The sequence below is a fragment of the Mastigoproctus giganteus genome, chromosome 2, assembly GCF_048544385.1.
Source record: "Mastigoproctus giganteus isolate SK-2022 chromosome 2, ASM4854438v1, whole genome shotgun sequence".
NCBI classification, from domain to species: Eukaryota; Metazoa; Arthropoda; class Arachnida; order Uropygi; family Thelyphonidae; genus Mastigoproctus; species Mastigoproctus giganteus.
Window position 1 is genome coordinate 196,849,936 of NC_143576.1, and position 23,733 is coordinate 196,873,668.

The 23,733-nt window shown below is 33.7% G+C and overlaps 1 protein-coding gene across 1 annotated transcript in view; it reads left to right on the forward strand.

Moving 5' to 3' along the window:
* Nucleotides 1–445, forward strand: part of LOC150089892 (armadillo repeat-containing protein 2) — a 257,400-nt gene extending 256,955 nt beyond the window's left edge. The window contains exon 22 of the mRNA XM_090390120.1: nt 252–445. Within this exon, the coding sequence (XP_090246246.1) occupies nt 252–403 (152 nt within the window). The 3' untranslated portion in view covers nt 404–445. The remainder of the gene's footprint in view (nt 1–251) is intronic.
* Nucleotides 446–23,733: the final 23,288 nt, after the last annotated feature.

Here is a 23,733-nt window from a genome sequence, read left to right on the forward strand (position 1 = left end):
GGTGTATTTGTCTAAACTTGTGGTATCATTTTATGGTAGTTAAATGTGCATTATTTTTTATCAAACATTATTTTGAATCAAATGTCAGACCTTTTTTAGCCACAAAACAGAAACAATTTCCAATTTTATTGGATCATTTATTATCTTAAAATCAAAATATAAATTTAAATTGAAAGCCTAATCAAATTAATAAAAAAATATATAATGTTTTATTATTTAGTACACATTAATATTTTGGTTTTAATACATAGATGCTGCATTACTGGATGCTGAAGAGGAGGATGAAAATTACGATGATGATGACAATGACCATTCTCATTTGAGATGGTTCTGGGAAAAAGAATTTTGCCCAGTAGCAGAACATCTTCTTAGCCTTCTGAAAGGAGAATTGGAACAATTATGATTCTTATTACTGCATTGGAAATAAACTAATTATACCTTGTTATCCAAATATTACATTAACACATTTTATTATTTTTTTGGATTCATTGGTAGTTTGTTCAAGCTGGCATTTTAACTTTTTTTATAGACATCTAGTCATGCATCAATATGTGAGTAATATAAAAGCAATAGTTACACATTAGCTGCAGTATCATTATCCATTAATGTGCCAAAATTGCTGCTTATTTTTTAAAATAGCTAGTATCAATTTTGATTCAACTAAATTGTATGAATGTACTGGTATCATTTACCAAATGCAGAACAATTAAGCTTGCTTTTCTTTCTCCCAAGAATGTACTAATTTTAATGAGTTAGAAAAGTGAGTTATCCAATGTACTTGAATAATTCCTTGAAATTGAAAGGATGACATGAAAGAAAAATTTTTTTTTTCATTTTGAAACTCTAACAGGTTCATTTTAAGAGTTAAGGTTATTTAGATTATTTTAGGAGCATATATATACAGTTATATGAATTATCTACAGTACAGTTTGCATTCCAATAGAAGAGTACCACCATTACCCCAGCATGAAATTAATATATACGTATTTCCCACATATTATTAAAGTCATTCTTTAATTTTAATGTTTTCTAGTATACAGATAAATGATATTTTTTTTGTTTTTTTTTAATTTTCTCTTTCAGCAGAATAATATGTTTTAACCTGAGCTGACATGCCAGATCCAGATACATCAGCAGGTATTGGTGAATTTTACACATCAGTAATTTGGATGGTGGTGAGACAAGAAAAAGTTTAAAATGGGAAACTTGAAACTTTTTTCTTTCATTCTAACATTATATTGGAAAATAAGATAAAAAAAAAAACATCAAACAACACCCTTGCTATGTAAAAAACAAAACAAAAAAGAAACCAAAACACTATGGAAAATTAACATAGGAATGGGTGTTTTTTGACAAACATGGTGTCATAAAGAATTTTTTTTAGGGCTTTACTGTAGCTCGACATAGTCAAGGGGTCAAGAGTGTAGCAACAGTGCAGAAACAAACACGCTTTGTGAGTGGACCATGGTTCAAGCCCACATGATGTGCTAAGTACAGTTAATGATTATATTCATTATCAAAATAATTTTTTTCAATTAAAAAATTATTGATGATGCACATTAGAAGTGAGTGCTAAAATTCACACTGATGTGGTTCTAATAGATAATTAAATTAAATATTTAAGTTATTTTGTTTTTTGTATACAGAATTCACAAGAGTAACAGTTATGGGTTAAAGAGTTAACATTTGTATTTTGGCATGCACTCCCAACCTTGCTATAACACTATGTTGTAGTAAATAATAGTTTTCTACTCTTTTCTGAAATATTAGTTTGAAATACCAACTCATAGAAGATTACAGTATATCATTAAAATCTTTTCTTTGAACTCCACAAAGAATTTTTTAATTATTTGGTATAAACTAGATCAGTATGAAACTGGTCTCCACTTTACTGTTAATTTAAGTGAGTTTGGTAAACAGTATTTATGGACTTTGTCTGATTATTAGTGTTAGGCACTTAGCTACACTTTGAAACGAATTAAATCACTTTGTGATATATCTATATATGTATGTAATGACTTGGGAATACTATGTTTACTGTATAGTCATATGCCTTTTGAAGATAGTTAAAAGTATTCCACTGATTGTTTTCCTTGTACTCCCTTTCCATGCATTGGAATAGTTGTCACTAAATGTTACCACCTCAACTTACATCTGTTCATTATTATCTGCTGAACAGTTTTTACATCTACTCTCTCTAGATATATCTTGTTGGCCATGTTGGTCATTTATTCCTTTTCTTAAGCGTATTGACTTTCTTGTCTGTTTCTTGGAACATGGATGTAGTTCCTTATCAAAACACGTCTTTTATATCTAATGCTCATATCTGTGCTCTAGAATGCTCATGTTTTTTGGGAGGAGGTCTTTTTATAATGACAAGTTTGTATGAGTTTGTGATTAAGAAATAACAAAAAAAATTAATTAAAAAAAAACATTTGTTTATAAATATAGTGGTTTAAATATTAAAGCATGTAATCATAATTGCTAATACTAAATATGACAAATTCCATCTCATTTTTGTAATTGGCAGAATGCTTTTCTATGAAATAATAATATTCTCAATATTTAGAATTTTGAATTTTCTATACTTTAAGATCGCACTTGATAATAATAACTAATAATGAAGTGAATTAATAAGAGAAGAAAAAGTCTTCTCCGTGGATATTTCTATTAACAATCATGTTTGTCATTACATTTTGGTATTTGTATATTCACAAAGCATTCATTACCAAGTATCTATTCCTTGACAAAAAAGAAACAAAAATAATAAAAAGATTCATTTAATATCATAAATGGAACCATATATATTGTCTATACCTTTCTAGTACATGCATTTTTCATCAAAAAATAATCAGTTTTTGAACTTTTTTAAAGATATAAAGAGTAAGAAAATTAGCTAATACTCATCACTTACCAAAACAAGTCTGCTATAATTTTGGAATTGTACTTTGTGCAAATTTAAAAATAAGCTCTTCCAAGTAAATAAAAGTTCAGTTAATATATAGAGCCTTCCCCAAGTGGTGCAACTAACAGAGAGAGTGTATTTTTGAAAAGTAAAACTGATTGTAAATTTCAAGTAATTTTTATTATTTATATATAAACAGGAAACAGATGTTAGATAAAAAATGTAGGCTCCATTTAGGTTGCATTAACTTAAAAGTTTTTTTTGTGATTTTTCTAAATATGCCAAAACATCTACTTTATGTTATGGGAGTATAGAAATCCATTAAAATCACTAATAATTAAAGAGATGATATAAAATGTTTTTGAATATTTAATGTTAATTTTTATATGGGAATATTTGATAATTGCTGAAATGTTTGTAATAATGTGTATAATTATCGTATATTATAAATGAAAAAATTTTCTTTATAAGCATACTTAGATTAGTACTTACAATATTCAACTTGAGAACAGTTGTTTCATTTAATGTGCACTAGCTGTTGACTCTCCTCATTTTAATTTTTTAGGAAATTTTATGCATAGACCTTTCTGTTTTTCCTGAACTTTTGAGATATCTAGTCAAAATCAATATCAGGTGTTTAGGTAAGGTTTTACAATTTATAACTTCAAAATTTGCATAATCAATTCCTTTTTTAGTCTATGAGAAATTTTTTCTCCATTATTTGTTTTATTATCATATCTCCATTATCAATGTTTTATTCTCAAATTCCCCCTCTAAACTTGATTTATCAGGCAAAAAAGATCACGAAAAACAGTTTACAGGAAAAACTACCTATACATTTCATTTTCTATGTATTGTTATATTGTTTGTGTTGGTTTTGTGAGTACAAGATTAATCATTCTGAATAATTATTACAATACCAACCATTTACTACTAAATATATCTGTGAAATCTCTGTCATGACAGGGTGCCTCTGTAGCCAGGTGGGCAGGAGCAGCAGTGTGTAGCACACGCTTCTTGATTAGACCGGGGTTCAAGCCCGTGACCACCAAATACGGAGGATGCGGAAAGGTCAGGGAATGACCACTGCATATCCCCGGAGCAATATGGCCTTAGTTGCTAATGCTCCTAAAAATCAAATTACAAACAAACAACTGTCATGACAGAGATGTCACAATTAACCTTTAAAATTAGTTTTTTTTACCTCGGTCATGCTGAGCATTAGGCATATTTCTTTTTTGTCTGATAAAATGGGCTTAGAAGAGACTGGAAGATAAGCTGTTGATATTTTAGACTAAATGATGGGAAGTATAGAATTTTCTTGTTGACAAAAAAAAGCAGTTTATTGGGCAAATTTTTAGATATCGTAAAATTTTATCCGTGCACTGTTGTAATAAGGACACATACACATCTCTGCATTAAGTGGCTATTTAATTTTTAAATAAACTTCACAAAGAATTAATAACATTAATTCTTTCTAAAATTTATTTCAAATTAAACAGCCTCTTAACACAGAGAAACATCTTTATTACAATAGTCCAAAATGCCCTTTCAAAGCTCCATTATCTGTAAACTTTGTAGCAGTTTTGACTAGATATCTTGAGAAAGTTGAGAGCAGTTTTGACTAGATATCTTGAAAGTTGAGAAAAAATGTAATATAACCGATCTGCATAAAATTTCCTGAAGTCAAAAATTAGATAAGTGAATATGCTTAAGTGAAATGGCCTATATAAAGCATATACCAACTTCAGGAACTCCCCGACTTACTATTATTATTATTATTATTAGCTATATGATGCAAGGAAGCCTGAGGCTTATGCTGCACCAGCCAAAAAAAAAAAAATTACCCAAGTTACCCTGAGAGAGAGAGAGAGAGAGAGAGAGAGAGAGAGAGAGAGAGCGAGCAAATGTTGTGCGTAAATTGCATTCTTTTAAATTCGAAATAACACCCTGATCCATAGGTTAGATAAGTGAAGTCGTGTTTGTTGGTAGAAATATGACTCTCACTTTCGAATTGCAATCATCTAGATGCGTAGGATGTCCATAGCATATCAATAGAAGCAAAATCTTGAAAGGAACATCGTTGTCTTTACAATATTTTTCAACCTCGGGAATGAAACAGCATTTAAACCAATCCTCAAAGAGAGATATTGTTATCCATGCTCTCTGTTTTGATCAGAAATGCAAGGGTAGGGTGGCTTTATTGATGTCCTTAAATGCACAAAAATTTCCAGAATGGTACACAAGCAGTGGTTTTAATCTGTAATATCCCGCTGCATAGCCCCAAGGAATAGCGTGGCCTTATCTTTTGACACCTTGAAACCTGGCATTGTATTGTCCTCTTTGGCAATGTATGTTCGACCCGGAATTTTTTTTCCAATACAGAACAGTCTCGTCAATGTTAAAAATTTTCTGCATTGGATAGCCGCCTTCATCGATAATTTTTTCTAACACATCATAAAATTTCTCTGTAGCTGCAGAATTGGCACTGGCGACTTCACCGCATACTTTAACGTTGTGGAAACCAACGTGATGCTTGAACCTATTAAACCACCCATTTCTTGCCACGAACTTGGGTTGGGGTTTGCCGTACTTATCCTTAATATCTTTATAAATACTTGTTGCTTTTGCTTGAATGGTCATTAGACTCAGGGGCACTCACTTCTGAATCTGATTTTCCATCCATATTATTAACAGCTGTTCCATCTTCGAATGCAGTTTTGTGATCACTGTTGATCTTAAATGCTTTGATCCTTTGACATGTTCCTTTATACGTGCACCATCCTTTAAAGTAGTATTCACTGTTGAAGCAGTGAGATCTAATTCCTTTGCAATAGATGACAAACTTTGTCCTGCTTTGTATTTTTTAATCATTTTCGTTGGTCGCTTTCCCTTCATCATCGTAAAACATAAATAGGAATGAAGAGAAGTTTCTGAAAATTTGTTTTTTATGATTGAAGATTTCAGCGAAGGGGAACACATTTCACCATAATAAGGTAAAAACCAGCACAATTCCATTATCGGTATTATCGCAAATGCAATAAGATCGAGTTTACTACCCATTTATAATTAGATGCACTAACAGAAAAGCCCAATAAACCAGAAAGTGAAAATTGTTTTATGGTTGTGAGCTCCAGAAACGTGCTTAAGAAAAATATCACCAAGGCATTCAAAATTGATTCTTATAACGAGAACATATGATAACAATGAAAGGATAATGCAATTTCCATTATAAATATGACCTTTTAGAGAGATAAATAGCTTAGTAATATAGCAAAATTTTCAAAAAAAAAAAGAGTGTTATTGGATTCACATTACGATATTTTCACAATACCTCCATTTATTCCTACTGGGTGCAAAATACGTTTCCACGATTTTTTTGTTTTCACGGGCCGGGAAAAACTTACGTAAAGTCGAATTTCCATAAGTCGAGTATTACATAAGTCAGGGAGTTCTTGTATATATAAAGTATGAGAGGGTTTTTTCTTTTTGAATTTACGCATAAAATTCTGTTTTTTTTTTTTTTTTTCTTTTTTGCATATTTTGAATAAATTATGGTAACAGGTGATTTGAAACTATTTTACAAGATTATTTTTTTTGTATGTCTTATATACACCTCATTTTTTGTTTTAAAAACATGCTTTAACTACATATTCAACTCGTATTACACATTGTATATATTAAAACTAGACACTCAGATAAAGTTGCATGTATTATTCATTCTGGTTTGGTTTCATAAATATTGGATTGAGAATATATGGAAAAATCATCCTGTTGATATAGCTCTTTGAGGTTTTCCCTCCAAATTATATTTATCAGGGATGTAAATTGAAATCTTTTTGAAATAACAATATTAGAAAGTCTTATTTGAGCACATCAAAAATATAATATAATGAAAGATAAAATAGTTTTTCAACATAGGCTAAATAAAACTCAAATAGGAACAAGCATATAGAAATGTTACACCAAGCTTGAAACCATAATAAGTAATAATATGTATGACATTTTCAAAATGAAAGGTCTTGTAGAATGACTTCACAATCACTAAGATCTGTAAAAGTTTTTGACATTTATAATTTTGTAGTTCATTGAGAATGGTTTGAAATTATATTTTAATTAAGATATTCAAATGGAATTATCATATTTAACTAGCTTGTCTATATTGGTTTTACAAGAATAAGTTCTTTATGCTCTAGTAAATAATAATCTTAGAGGCAGTGTGTCAAAATTATTTAGTAGTTGCCATAATACCTCGTGTTTTCTTTTCTAGTAAGCATTTAATACTTTTGAAAATGCAGTAAATGTTGATAATAATAAGCACAGTAGTCCAATGAAACTTGCAGCTGAACATCGGCTTTCTTTTTTTCCATTCTCAGTTTCATATTTTAAACTTCATACTGAAAAGAATATTTGGTAGTTTACTGTTTTATTCTGATTTTAATTTTACAGGTGTTGATTGCTGATTTAGTAAAATTAGTTATGGGCTAGATGCCTACCAAACTAAGTCATGAAATGACTACCCAGTAATTCCTGATTTTTTTCTCAGGAATTACTGGGTAGTCACTTTAAATTTAACAAACAATAAATACAGTTCAGATAGTACCACTGTTATTAAGGCATGCATATAGTGGCATAGGATAATCTTGTATCAAATAATGGGTTTGCATACATGGTTTGCCTCCCAAGTATTAGCAACTATGAACTTAAAAACTTATTAGTTCTACAGTTCTTTCATAAAGAATTAGGCTAAATTACAAACACTGGAGGGCTGCACAATGTATGTGCAGCCCTCCAGTGTTTGTAATTTAGCCCCAAGTGTTGTCATTGTTCACAAGTTAACAGTGTTAAATCTATATGAAAACAGTCTAAATGGCAATACTTAAAGGAAATACACTAATATAAGATTTAAATAATATTCATAAATGTTGATGGTCATAATATTGCTTATTTTTGTGAAAGGGAAATTACATGAATTATATTTAATATATTTCTCTCAATAATGCCACTGGTGCGCTGTATGTGTGCTAGTGCAGACCACAAGCACTAGCACACATACAGCGCAAGTGCAGACCACAAGCACTTCAGATTTTGACACCCCTGTATTAGATTGGCAAAATGAAATTTGTAACTAAAGGGGAAAACTACTGCATTTAGTCTATTGGGTTATGTGAAGGGACCACCCCATCTCTTTGCTGTTTTAGCATATCACCAAAATCAAAATTAAACTCAGTGTATCCAGAATCTGTGTTTAGCAAACTGCATTATGTTGAGGTTACATTTTAATTAAAAAATTTAATTGCATAGGTTCCACAGTTGTTTATATATTCAAGTTATATAAATTTACATTCAGAATTAAATTATTTATTGGTATTTATATAATCGAAATTTGCTTGAGTGCAACTGTTCTGCAAATATTAGCAGTCAGTTTTGTTACTCCTATAATAATTTTTGGAGTAATGCTTCTCTCAAGCAAATAGGTGTTATGAAACTTGTTGCACCCCAGCAGTGCACCAAGTTTTGAATTCCTCTTTGACGGTAATCATCAACAGATTCTGTGTACAAGTGAATAAAAATTATATTTATCCAAAATATTGCACTGTTTACTAAATAATTTACAGTGCAAAGGTGTCCATATAACAAATCATGAATGCAAAATCCAAACATACTAAAGAATCTCATATGAATTATGGCAAAGCTTTTTTTCAAAAATAAAAACGTTTTTTCCACAAAAACGTGATGGAATGTCCAGTGTTTTGTTATTCATTCAGATTATCAAATTTTGTGCCATTCTACTTATAGAATATGAGCATGGAATTTCAGAACACCCTTCCACCATGATGAATTCTAATATGTGTGTGGATATGTATTATGACTTTTTTTTTTTGCATATGCATTTGTACTGTTAGATTGATGTTTAGCAGGGCTGTTACTTGCTTGACATTCCACCACTGCCAGTCCATTTGGATCCTAAGTGACCAAAGGCCTACTTCACTCATGAAAACTTTGCTATTTTAGTTTAATAATTGTGCATTATATGATTTGTAGTTACTATGCACACCATCTTAGATGTGGAGCATAAATTAAAAAATCATAATTCTCCGTATAAATGTAAAATAGAAGTAATGCATATTGTGCATGGAGTTATTTTCCTGTAATTTTTGGATTGAATATTGTACATGAGTGTGACAGGTGAAAATTATATTCTCAGATGTGATATATTCAAGGGATCTGTTTTGAGATCACATTCCGTCCATGTTTGATGTTATTAGTTTTGAAGATAATTAGCCATTGTATAGCAGATGATCTTTTAATGCATACAAATAAATACATAAATATATATATATATACATATTTATCTATAATATATGTAAAATAGAGATGTTAAAAAAATTATCTTTTAAGTATAGTAAATTTCTTATGTAAATAGGAAACTATATTTTAAATTGTGTGATAAAAATCACCTTTGTTATGTAATTACAAGATTGAAATGCAATTTTTATTTCTTATGTTAAAATATAAATTATAAGCAAGTCATAAGTTTGAATGCTGGCAATCACCATAATTCCTGAAACACTGCCATATATTTCTAATATTTTGCATTATCTTTATTGATATAGAGTAAAGTGCTCGTATGTCACTTATGTAATAATGAAATGCATGTAAAATGTTCTAAGCATTTAAGAAAATTTTAGTTTTTTATTAAATTTTTTTAATTAAAGCCAGCAATGTCAAAGGGTATTTCCGTTCAGTTTTTGACTGTGATAGTACTACTGTATATGATCTGCACTATTTTTGTTGATATTAGATCTTGTTAATTATTTGGTGTAATGTTTATCTTGTTAATATATAAAGTGTTACAATTTTAATGTAATTGAAAATGGTAATAATAAATTTCAAATTTTTATTATTGTTGTGTTTTGTTCATACAGAATGGAGTCAGTAAAAACTGCATTGTTCAGATATGATGTAATAAAACCCAAAATTTTAATAGTCAATTTTAATGTTTTGTGGTGTAATATGTCACTGTTCTGAAATATGCTGCCATATTATAGACAATGCATGGTAATACAAAGTTTCTTCTTCTTCTCTGAGCATTAAGACCATTACATTTAGTAGCATTAGCCATATGGTGCAAGGTGTTTTCTGTATCAGCCAAAAAAAAAAAAATTAGTAATAAAAAAACTACCTGTCCAGCTGACATTTAAATTTTCCCAAGCTGTCAGCCTAAACCACCCATACAGGCAACTTATTCCAGTAATTAACAACTTGCCGACTAAAAAAACTTCTACAATCCAGTCTAAACCTCTTCCCTGGTAACTTGAGTTTATGATCCCTAGTTCTGGAATCATTTACAGCCTCAGTTATAGACCTCACTTAAGTTCCCTTTAAGGTGCCTAATTACCAGGTCTATAGTTTGCATAATCCAAAGTCTTTTCTCATATGGATACCCTTTTGCTTATTCACCAGGCATGTTGCTCACCTTTGGACCCTTTAGAAAAGCTTCATGTATCTCCATACTTGGACACGGTATTCCGAGTGCAGTCTTATAATTGCCTTGTATGTTGTGAGTATGACCTCCCTGTCTCTGTCTCCACAAGCAAATGTTGAACAAATCATCAATAGAACACCATGGGCCTTCCTTGTTGCCTGTGTGTGCTAGATGTAGAATTTCATGTCTGCCCATGTTACATGTATAACCACCAAATCACTTTCTTTGTCTACTTTTTTTAATTCCCACCAACCAAGTGTATGGTATTTTGGGGTTCCTATTCTCCAAGTGTAAGGACTTGCATTTTTCTACAATAAAACATAGCTGCCACTTCTCCAACCATCTGTGAAGCCTATCTAAGTCATTCAGCAAGCATTGATTAACACTGATCACTAACTACTCTCCTGATCTTGACCTGTGTTCAGAACCCCATGATTGCTAAATAGTGATGTTTTTTGTATGTTTTGTGAACTCAGATCCAAGGCCGTGCCAACCCTGTGTTCGAGTGTGCAACGAATACTGGTGGCCTAATCTAAGGGCGGCTGAAATGATGTTGAATCTAAGCATAATTTGAATAAAGAAAATACAAATAAAGAAATTCTTGTCATAATAAACTAACATAAAAATAACAGGCAGCCAAACACTTATCAAAGCTCTATTGTTCTTGATAGTTCTTTAAATGTAGTCTTTATTTGTTGACTCAGTATTTAGGCGCCTCCGTAGCCAGGTGGGTAGGAGCAGCAGTGCATAGCACATGCTTCTTGATTAGACCGGAGTTCGAGCCTGTGACCACCAAATACGGAGGATGCGGAAAGGTCAGGGAATGAACACCGCATATCCCCAGAGCAATATGGCCTTAATTGCTAATGCTCCTAAAAACCAAATAACAACAATGACTCAGTATTTGTCAGTTTTTAACTCGAGCCGCTCAGCAAACGACTACGAATATCAATGTATGCATACAACTCAATTCTTAAATTTCATTTATTTAGACATCCAATAAAGAGCTCAATACTTTACAAGACAAACAAATTTTAAAAATGATTAGATAGTAAACTTGTAACTTTTTTAATTCTTACTAGTAGTTGTTGAGAACCCATTATACAGTATTACCTCGTTTAAAGATAGGGATGAGTTCGCTGAGACAATTGGATCAAATTTAGGGGAAGTACTCATTCGTACCTAGTCGCCACCAACTAAAAACTTTTGTCAGTGCGTTATAGCGAGTATCATTTACAGAGGTAGTGAACTGAAATTTAAAATTTAATAGTTTTATTTTAAAGTGCAGTGTATTACATAAGAATATTTAAAAAAAAGTGTAATAAATATTATCAGCATTAAGTTTATTATAAATTATATATTTACTTAAATTAAATATTGACGTCAAATTACCCTGCAGCAGGCGATTTTTTGCAACTGAAAAATGTATGTATATTATTTATTTATAATATTAATAGAAAATATTTTAAGTAGATAAAGCCATGCCTAAAGACATTTTATATTCAGCCATGCCTAAAGACAGCCAGACTTACCGAAAAACAAAAAGATTTTCCAGTGCGCAATATCGTAAAAAAAGAAAAGTAAAAGATGAAGAAAATAAAAAATCAGAACGTGCTATTTTAAAATACTTTCAAAGTCTTGAAGAACCGTCAACCTCTTCAACGTGTCCAGTAACCGTAGCAGAAAGTAGTGAAAGTGGTTCGGGTTCCGACAAAGAAAATTATAAAGAAGACGACGAGAATAAAAATGAATTTGAAGATAAAAATGATGGTCAAGATAGAAGTAGTGCTGAAAATGACTGCTGAAATGCAAATAAAGAATATTGAAGTAGATGAAATAAGTGACGATCTTGGTATGTGGCTGTTAAGGCTGTCTATAAGTTAGTGCAACTTTTAATTCAAAATGAACCTGTACAAGTAAAATATGTTAATTATCCTGTTGACGACAATGGGAAAAAATTTTCCGATTCATATTACAAACATACTTTACCTAATGGGGAAAAATCCTCAAGAAATTGGTTGCTCTACTCTATATCTTTGAATAATGATTTTTGTTTTCCCTGTAAACTTTTCTGTTTTTCTAAGAATTTGTTAGCTACAAATGGATTTTCAGAATTGCAACATTTGTCCCAATTTTTATCGAGACATGAAAAGAATGAAACTCATATTAAAAATTATACTAAATGGATGGATCTTACAAAAAGCGTTAGAAAACAAAACCACGATAGATCACTATGAGCTAGAAATTTTTAATCATGAAAAAATTCATTGGTATGAAGTAATAAAACGGATAATATATATAATTCAGTTTTTGGCATGACGAAATTCAGCCCTTGGGGGAACGAGTAATATTTTGTTTGGCTCAAATAATGGCAGTTTTTTAAAAACTGTGGAAATGATTTCAAAATTTGATCAAACTAGTTCACAACACCTTCGAAGAATACAAAATTCTCAAAATACTCAAACATGCATGATCTGTGTGACAAAATTCAGAATGAAATAATTTCATTAATTGCTACCCAAATTAAAGACTACATATTGTTTAAGGCAAAACAATGTAAATATTTTTCTATAATATTAGATTGCACGCCTGACGTAAGCCATACGGAACAACTTACTATTATAATTAGATTTGTAAATTTAAATGAAGTTAACAAAAAAGTAGATGTAAGAGAACACTTTTTTGGTTTATCTATCCACTATAACAAATTCAACGGGAGAAGGGTTACGTGCATTTATTTTAAACAAGTTTAATGAATTAGGCCTTGATATTAATGATATGTGCGGGCAAGGTTATGACAATGGAGCTAACATGAGGGGCAAATGTAATGGTTTGCAAAGAAAAATTTTAAATATCAGCCCCTTGCTTTTTTTGTACCCTGTGCTGCACATAGTCTCAACTTGGTGGTTAATGATGCTGCCAAAATTAATTTTCAAACAGTAGATTTTTTTAACTCAGTTCAAGAATTGTTTATTTTTTTTTCTTCGTCCACGCAATTTTGGGACGTTTTGAAAAAACATGTTTCGAAATTACTTTTTAAACCAGTAAGTGATACAACATCGAAAAGTTGTACAGATGCAATAAGGCCATTAAGACAAAAAATTGGCAAAATTTATGAAGCCCTTTTAGAAATAATGGAAGATAAGAATAAAGATGTTAAATCATGACACCAGTCAAAGTGTTTAGCCTCGAAATTAAAATCATTTAAATTTATATGTTCAATAGTAATTTGGTACGAAATATTAAATAATGTGAATGCAGCAAGTAAGGAAGGAAATAAAATAAAAATTCTAAACATTATTTATAAATTCTAATATCGATAAAATATTATTACAAAAAATGTTATTTGTTTTTTTTTGGGGGGATTACAATGTTCCGGGGTGGCATATTTTTCCTTTGAACACGGGCGGTCAATATATACAGCTCGGCCCTGCTCTGATCTCTAGTTTTCCCAGAGTGAAAACAGAAAATGTATTTATTTATTTATATTACCGAGCAGTTTAAACCTTGCCAACCACAAAGAACAAGAGTTGACAAGGAAAGCCTGCTTTACATGATAATAACTTTTTTTTTTTTTCCCCCGTATATACATATGCATATTCAAGCAGTATGACTTTTAGACATAGGTTTCTTTTTTGCATTTCAATGAAAAAGAGAGCTATGTCTAATCTGATCTGTGCTACTGATCTGTTATAGCATGCTCTCAAGCAGTTCTGGATCTGCTTGAGAATGTGTTGTAGCAGATTAGTACTCTCAGATGTCCTATTCATTTTCTTTCTTGTTCTAATTTATATAGGGTAACCCAAAAAATATGTAAGTTAAATGTCATAATAGTTATACAGAAAATAACAAAATTAAGAAATATATATTTAATAAAAGAAACTCAAAGCATCTGTTGTTAAATGACATTCCAAGTGTGCACTATTTACTACAAAATTAATTGTGATAAGTGAATTAAATTGTCAACCAAAACACAAAGTTTCTTCAGAAATTCAAAATTACAATAGTCATATTGCTGCACAGAACAAATACCATAGATACGTAAGTTGAGAAATTTTGGACATTTTCAAAATTAAAAAGTACTAGGTCACCTCATATATGGGTCACATCAGGTTTTGACATATGAAGAAATATTTGTTAATTTAAGGTAAGATAATTTTTTAGTGTTACAGAGAAAAATCCATCTTGTTCTGAATGAATAGTAAATGGATGAAATATAAATATTCCATCCATTTATTATGAAAAAAAAGGTTTGTTTTGCACAATTCACCCTTTTTGTTATGCCAAAATAAAAAAATAAAAATTCAGGCACTGTCAACTGTACTTTCAAAGCACATTTTCTAATATTAAGTTATATGCAGATCAGTACATTTTCTGACTTCATAAGTTCAAAATTAATGGTCAACTTATACTCAAAATCAACTTGTACTCAGGTCCTATGGTAAATTACTAGGAAGCTGCACAAAATGTTACAAGTAACACCCAAATATATTATCAGATTGGGAGAGGTTGTGCATTCAGAGTTGAGAGAGGTTGTGCATTCAGAGTTGGGATTTAGGGAACACTGAACAAATCTAAATTTCCAAAACCTGTGTGACACGTTACTCCCTCTTGGGATACTTATTCATCAGAAGGAAGTCTTTTTAAATGCAAAATATTTATAGATCTGCTTGAGAACATTTCATAATTTATTCTTGATAATGTCTAGCATTGATGTTTATTCAGTTACTCTATCATCTTCAGTGAAGTATGGTCTAGTAATCCCATGTGCAGAGCTATCTGCACAGCAGTTTCTGCGAAATTAGAATTTTTTGACATAACCACTGAGTGAAACATGACATTAATCAGACCCCAACCTTGTGATTCTCATCGTAGTATAGACTGCTTAAAACTGACACAATACACCATATGATTATATTAATTAGCATTAATGTTTGTAATATTTGAATTTGGTAGCATTGTGAACAGTCTCTAAACACTTAAATGAGAACTCAAGCTTCCTTTGAGATACAGAACAGCTTTTGGGAACTATAAGTTCTATAGAACTTTCTCAGAAACAACACTTGTATTTGCATTGGCCATGTTTCATCTTCCAATTGATTTTTTTTAACATACTTATCTTTTGTATCTTTCCATCCTTTCTTTGCATTCAGTTTTTCTGATACTAGGCTAATATTTTTTTGGGAATCTCAGTTGGTGAAACTCCACCATCCAACAAAAATTGAATTATTGCAAGTTGCTCAACACTGGTGCAATACAAAAGTGAAGCTGACAATTCAGTAGTGGCACAAGACACACAAAAACACAAGCAAAAGTTATTATTATTAGCTATATGGTGCAAGGAAGACTGAGGCTTATGCTGCACCAGCCAAAAAAAAAAAAAAAAAATCACAAGTTACCCTAAGAGAGAGAGAGAGAGAGAGGGACAGACAAAAGTAGAAGGGAATCACCAAGAAAGAGAAGAATGATGCTATCCAGCTCAGAACCCTGGGTGTGCCAAGCCCATACTCACCAGATGTATATACAAAATTGTAAATATCCCCAAGGGTGCATTCTGATGTTATTAATATTTTAATGTACAAATTGCTTATATGTTTTGATTACCTCAAAACCTGATGGCCACAGAGTTTCTGAGAATAGGTAACAACAATCTTCTCTACTGGGGAAGCTTTGCCTATTCAAGAAATTTATGAGTTTTTGAGTGGTGTGAGTTGAAGGAGTAACTGTCCCTTTCTTCCTTCGATGGAATTTCTTCCTCTTTCTCTCCTACTATCATCTTCCTACATCTTTTTTGCTTGCCTAAGTCTGATAGGGATAGTATGAGGTTAACAGAGATCCTTATCCCATATCATATTTCAAACGGTGCTGTATTGAGTGATGGTATCCACTGAGAATAAATAACAATAGTCTTCTCCTATGATGAAGCATTACTTATTCGAGGTAGTGCAATATCATGGCAACTCGTGAAGGTATTCACAATATGATATATACTTAATGATGCCAATTTATAACTACTTAAGTAGTTGGCTATGTACTGAAATGATGCAATTACACTAACTGGTACACTCCTTAGTGAATATAATGAAATGCATGCCTTACCTAACATGTTCCTAATTATGTTTGGCACAAAGCCTGTGGTGTATAGATATTAACCCCATTCGGTCTCAAAATCAAAGTGCAGAAATCTGTTATCTCTTTCCTGTTTTTTCTTAGTCTGTTTCCCCAATTTGGCTGATAAATTTCGATAGGTGATAATAGTTAATTTTCCCCCTTCCCTCATTTCAATGTCACTGAAGATTCCTAGGTTTATGAGTGTTCATGTGATCTGCAAATGGAAGCAGGCTGGTGCTAAAACCGTTGCAAAACGACCTGGGAAACCTCCGAATCTGATGTCCTCACAGATAACACAGTTGGTATGATCACCATCTTCCCACACCTGAGTTCGAATCCCATCAATCACGAGAGGAATAAATTTTTAATCTCATTTTCACAACGTGGCCGAGTTAGTAAGGCTCAGGCGAGGGTATCATGGTTTTTATCCCGGAAACACTAGTTTCAGGGAGAAAATCCTACAATAATTAACTAGCCAAACCGAAGGTGATGGAAGGTTACAGCTCAGAATACAGGCTGGCCTTATTGCAGCACACACAGACCTTTTGTGAAACTATTGAGATACATTCAGCACCAGTACAAATATGCAGAAAGCTGCATGATATGGTGATTTTTCTTTAAAGTATCTTTTGTTCAGCAGATCCAGGAACATTAGTTAATCTCTGCCATGTTACTCTGTGATGATACAAAACTCTGTAGAATGGCCAGAAACATGTAGTGTTATGTTTACATATATTATTTGTTGTTTAGTTGTTTCTGGCCTCTTTGCCACCAGGCAGGCAATCTCCTGGAAAGTGTGCCCGGTGCCTATCTACACCATGAGGAGGTGGGCCACAAATAGATATGTCCCTAGCCAAGTGGCGATAGACCATTACAATCTTTGTCTGCCCTGAAGAGGGTGAAGTCCCACACCCACCAGAGGTAGTGCTACCAATAGATGCCAGCAAGTCCAGTACCCACAGCTATCCAAACTTGGAGTACCAGCATAGAGAAAAAATAAATAAAATCATAACAAAATAATAAATTAATTTTAAAAAATGAAAGTAAAATAAAATAAACTAAGATAATAAAAAATTTATAGATAAGAGCAGAAAAATTAAAATAAAACAATATTAAAAAAGTAAAATAAAAAAATAAGACAATAAAAAATATATAGATACAAAGTAAAAAAATAAAATGAAGGTGAAGAAGTAAAATAAAATAAGATAAAAAATTATAAATAAAAGTAAGAAAAAATAAATAAAGTAATGATTGTAAATATAAAATAAAAGATAAATAAAATAAAATCATATCCACAGTTACCCAGACTGGGGTACCGGCTAAAGAAAATAGAAGGAAAAAAAAATAATAAAATAAATTTTAAAAAATAATAAAAATAAAAACGAATTGTCTAAGATTGGACAAATCCCGCACCCATTAGAGGCAGTGCAATACTAGTGGGTGCCAGCAATACTAGGGTTGCCCAGGCCTGAGGCGATAAAAGTAAAAACAAAAAAAAAACTGGATCAATGTTGGGTGGATCTTCAAAAAGATGACAGCAACCTCAACAGTGAGACTCCACTCGCTGTTGAGGTTGCTGGAGGCACCCAGGAGTCGGAGGTGAAGCTGAAGTGGAATTGGCCAACAGAAGTTTTCTTCTAGCAAATAAATCAGAAGCAAATTGTAGAATTCCAATGTGTGAGGCAGATTTTACTAGGTGTTTTTCCTTGCCAGTTGAGTTGTTTATATGGTTTTGTAGGGATTTCTGTAAGTCAGCATAAAAAGGGCAGGATAGAGCAGGTGGTTCCAGTCTTCCAGTTGGAGACAGAGGCAAGAATCGGTATTGCTTATTCTGAACTGAAAGAGTTTGGAGTTAAAAGAGCCATGTCCGCTTACGATAATTATGTAGAGATTTGGAGAGAACTCTAGGGAATTTTTTTTTGTTGGCAGTAAAGGAGTCATCTGATATAATTTACATGTAGTTCTGCCTTTAGGTGTTGTATCCCAACGATCTTGCCAAATTTTTATTAAATCAGACCAAATCCGGGTTTTTTCAGCTTTGGTGTCTGTAAGGACATCATTCTGTATTCTATAGAATTCCATGGAGGTTTGATGTTTTTGAAAGTAGCAGAAGGCACGATGTAAAATGTGCAAGTTCGGAGGTAATACTCCAGCTATGACCTACAGAGCAACAGTTGAGACAGATTCTTCTTTGCAAAGAGACTAGTTTTGATTTTAGTTTGACGTTCTTATTTCTGTCATACCAAACCGGAGCAGCATAGGTTGCAATAGGTATCAGTACTGCCTTGTAATATAAGAGAAGTCTGCTTCCAAGACCCCAGTCAATTCTCGTAATCCGAACAATAGCTATAGTAATTTTCTTGATTTTATCTATTAGGTGGTTTATGTGGAGAGTAAAATCAAGTCTATCATCAATGATCACACCAAGATGTTTTAAGTGCTTGATACGTGGTATTTGCTTGTTAGCTATTTTCAATATAGGAGTACGATGAATATTTCATTGACCTTTAAAGATCACGAGCCAGGTTTTGGATGGAAATATTTTAAGTTTGTTGGCAGTTGCCCATTCGATAAGATCCTTTAAGACCGGAGAGGCTGTTTCTTGAATTTGTTGCCTGAAGTTGCCTGAGAAGACATGACAGGGTTATCGGCATATGCAAATAGAGTAGCAAAATCAAAATGTCTGATTAGCCATGTATTCAGTGTAATGTTCCAGAGGAGCGGCCCCATAATAGAGCCCTAAGGGCATCATCTGTTGACAGCTCGTGTTATTCTGCAGGTTTTTGAAGTAACCTGTATAGATCTGTGGTCAAGGTAGGCTCGGATAGCTTGGTACCACTAAGAGGAGCATGAGATGTTCCATAGACTTGCAAGGGGAGCTCTCCCACCAGAGGGAGTCAAAAGCACCTTCGAAGTCTATGAAGATGGCCATTTTATATTTTGATGTGGAATTCTGGATGTAATTTTTTAACACAAGGAGTGCATCTTCACTGGACTTGCCCTTGACAGATCCATACTGGTGAGGTCAAAAAATGTCTAGAGCTTGGAAGAGATCATAGATTCTTTGGGCGAGTAGTCGTTCGTAGAGTTCCCCCAAATTCGGTAGGAGAGAAATGGGGTGGAAGGCTCTGGGGTCTGATGGGAGCTTGTTGGGTTTTCTTAGTAGTTTGACTAGTGTATTCTTCCAGAGACGGGGAGAAGTTTCACAGAGAAGACATTTGTTGAAGAGATTTGTTGACAGAGATTTGTCAGGATAAGTTTCTCCGAACCTCAATTCTATATAGAGCCAATGGAATGAATTGGATCGTCAGGCACGTGAAAGGGTTATGACCTCTCACACTCACCTGACTGTGGGAGTTACGATCCACTTGAATGGTTACGCCATTCAAGTGGAACCAAACTTCATCACGGAAGAAAACACGGTGCAAAATGGCGGACCCATTCGAATCAATAAAGGGACAAAACCAGCGACAACCATACAATCTATTTTCTTTTTCAGGTTCTTTAAGTTCATACATTACATAATACAATAGCGACGGAGGCCTAACTTTTAACAGCTCTTTGTATACTTAAATGAGATATATCCGTTTGCAATGCAAGTCTTCAAAGTGATTTTTGGGCAATAATATTAAACATTTATTCACATCTTCATCTTTTCTTCGCTTAAAAATTACTAATTCTTTTTTTTTTTTTTTTTTTTGACGAACGCTACGACACGGTTTACCAATCGTGAAGCTCTTTTCGGTGCACAGTTGGTAGAATCGACGTCTTCCCCCCAACTGGGTGGAAAAGACTTGAGTTCGAATCCAGTCAATGATGTGAGGAATTTTTATCGTTGTTTTTCCCAACGTGGCTGAGTTTATGCCATTAAAGTGGAACCACTCTTCTACTCTGAAGAAGAGTGGTTCCAAAAAAACTGAAGAAAACACGGTCAAAATGGCAGTTTCATTCGCATCAATAAAGGGGCGAAACCAGAGACAACCATGCAATCTTAAATTACTTAAATTATTTAAGTTCATACATTACATGATACAATAGCAATGGAGCGATTGCCGATCTCAGGAGTCTGCGCGGTAGCACAGTGGTATTGTCACTGTCCTCCCCACACTGGGTGGAAAAGGCCCGGGTTCGAATCTCGTCGATGTGATTATATCTACTCCTGAGACCGACTAACTCAGCCACGGAGTGGTTGAGTTAGTCGGTCTCAGGAGCAGATATAATCCCTGTTTCTGTGGGAAAAACTTGCTGTCTACTCCTGACGAGTAGTGGCTGAGTTAAGTCGTCAGGAGTAGATAGCAAGGTTTTTCCCACAGAAACTGGGGTTTTTCGTCCAGCAAAACAGACAAATCGACCATAAAACACATGCAATTAACAGACATAAGACACACTGCACGGTAGATGAATTTAATTATTCGGGTGGCCTAAAAATAATAGTTTTTTTATGTCGATTTCAGGTGAGAATAGCGTGGTTTTTTCACAGGTAACTCAGGTTTTTCATCCAGTATAGATCAAATCGGCCACCCAACACACGCAATTTACAAATACACTGGTGTTGAAAGAAAATGCATCACTTAAAATTGTAATTGTCGTCCGAATAACGTAAGTACATATATGGCAATATTTCTTACAGATTGCATCAGATAAGATTGACACGCATAGGTGATGACGTAATATTGCATCAGCTGTTACTTTTAGCTATATAAGCACGCTCTGCAAAAGTTGCAGTCCTTCCTTGCTTGTGTGAAGATGGCGAGTTACGTGCAGTTGACGCCACGAAGAAAGAGGGCTGTCGTTGCTTTACGTTGCATATTGTAATTGGCTTGTTTCTAATTCTTCAGTTTCATTTTCTGCCTACACCAAAGCTCGCAACAATTGTAAAGCAGTTATTAATCAGTCCAAACTAGAGTTTGAACAGGCTAAGAGTAGAAAACTTGCTTCTTGCCCTAATGGTAGCCGAGCATTCTGGTCTCTTGCCAAAGCTATTGGCCGCAACTTTTGCCCATCTCTGCTTCCACCTCTGTCCAAACCAGATGGTTCTGTTGTCACTTTAGCCAAGGATAAAGCTGACCTGCTAGCATCCCATTTTTCTTCCAGCTCATGTATTAATGAACTTGGTAAAACACCTCCCACCATTCCCAACACGGTCCATTCAATGCCTCCTGTGGTCTTCCGTCAAAAGGATATCAGAAGGATTTTGATGAATCTTGATGCTAAGAAAACTCCGGGTCCTGATGGTATTTCTCCACTTGTTCTCAAAATCTGTGCTCCTGAACTTACTCCTATTCTTTGCCGCCTTTTTTCACTTTCTTATTCCAAAGGTGTTTTTCCTTCTGCTTGGAAATTTGCTCATATCCAGCCAGTTCCTAAAAAGGGTGACAAATCCCTCCCATCCAATTATCGTCCCATTGCAATTACTTCTACTCTTTCTAAAGTAATGGAGAAATCAATTAACCGCCAACTCTTAAACTACCTAGAAACCTTCCGTCTGATCAACGATCGCCAGTATGGATTCCGTCGGTGTCGATCCACTGGTGATATTCTGGCTTATGTTACCCATTTATGGACTACTTCAATGGAAAGGTTCGGTGAAACACAAGTAGTTGCTCTTGACATCTCAAAGGCTTTCGATCGTGTTTGGCATAAAGGTCTTCTAAACAAGCTTCCATCTTATGGTTTGCCAACAGTTTTTAGTAATTGGTTATCCAGTTTTCTCTCTGATCGCTCACTGAGGGTGATGGTAGATGGCTCTCTGTCTTCTAACTTCTCCACTAATGCCGGTGTCCCCCAAGGTTCAGTTCTTTCCCCCACTCTTTTCCTCTTGTATATCAATGACCTTCTTCCATTGACTGGAAATCCTATCCATAGTTTTGCCGATGATAGCACATTGCATTCAACTTTCCATTTTGAGAAACCTTGCCCTGCTCAATCAGCTTCAACTTCTCGAAAATCTGCTACCAATTCCTTAAATGCCGATCTTCAGGTAATTCTCCAGTGGGACAAAGACAACTTAGTTGATTTCAACCCTTCTAAAACTCAGTCTTGTCTTATATCTCGCAAAAAGGATTCTTCTGCTCCTATGCTTATCTTTAGTGACACTCCAATTTCTAGGCAAAAGGATATATCTCTTTTGGGGATTACCCTGACTTCTAATCTCTCTTGGCACAAGCACATTACAAATATTGCTTCCTCTGCATCTAGAAAACTTGGTTTTCTCTTTCGCTCTCGGCGTTACTTTTCTTCCAAACAGCTGCTCACTCTGTATAAATCGCAAATCCGCCCTGCCATGGAATATTGTTCCCACATTTGGGGTGGTGCCCCCAAAACCTCTCTCAGGCTTCTTGATTCCATTCAGAAGAGGGCAGTTAGGTTAATTAATGATTCATCTCTAACAGAGTCTCTCCACTCGCTTTCTCATAGACGTACTGTTTCTGCTGCATGCCTCTTCTACAGATATTTCCATGGGCACTGTTCTTCTGAATTGGCTTCTATAATTCCCGCTCTCTCTTTCAAAACAGTCCGAACACGTGCCGCCACCAGCCAACATCCATTTACTGTCCAACTTCAAACCCACAGAACCAACTTTTCATCTTCCTCATTTATTCATTCAACTGCCGTTTTCTGGAACAACCTTCCTTCATACGTATTTCCTGAAAATTACAATCTACAGAAGTTCAAGTCCAATGTCAACAAATATCTTCTTTCGTCTCCTCAACCTCCAACCCAAGCACGGTACTAAGTATTATAGGTTCTAATACCTCTCGTGTTTGGGGTTCACATAAAAAAAAAAAAAAAAAAAACGTGAGGATGGATGTTCTTTCCGTCATATTACTTATAGAGTGTCATGTAGGGTTTACAATACCAAGATTCCTGGATCCCGGTATCAATACCGGTATTCAAATCCCGGTATTGATACAAAAATACCGGTTTTTCGGTACTAATTTAAAAAATAATTATCCATGATTTATTCACATAAAGGTTATAAAATCGACAACAATAAATCATTAATACTGCTGAATTTGCAAACGAGGGATTGTTATACACAGTACAAATGCAACGGAACCCTGAAAACGTCATGAAACTGTAAGACATAAAATATAACAAATATATTTCTCTTAGTGAGTAGAGTGCGTGTGGAAGTAAAGCACTTAAGGAATAACGAAAACATCATTACAGAAATATTTCCATTAGTGGCAGCAGGCGTGGTAGGGCAATTGAGGAATATGGTGAA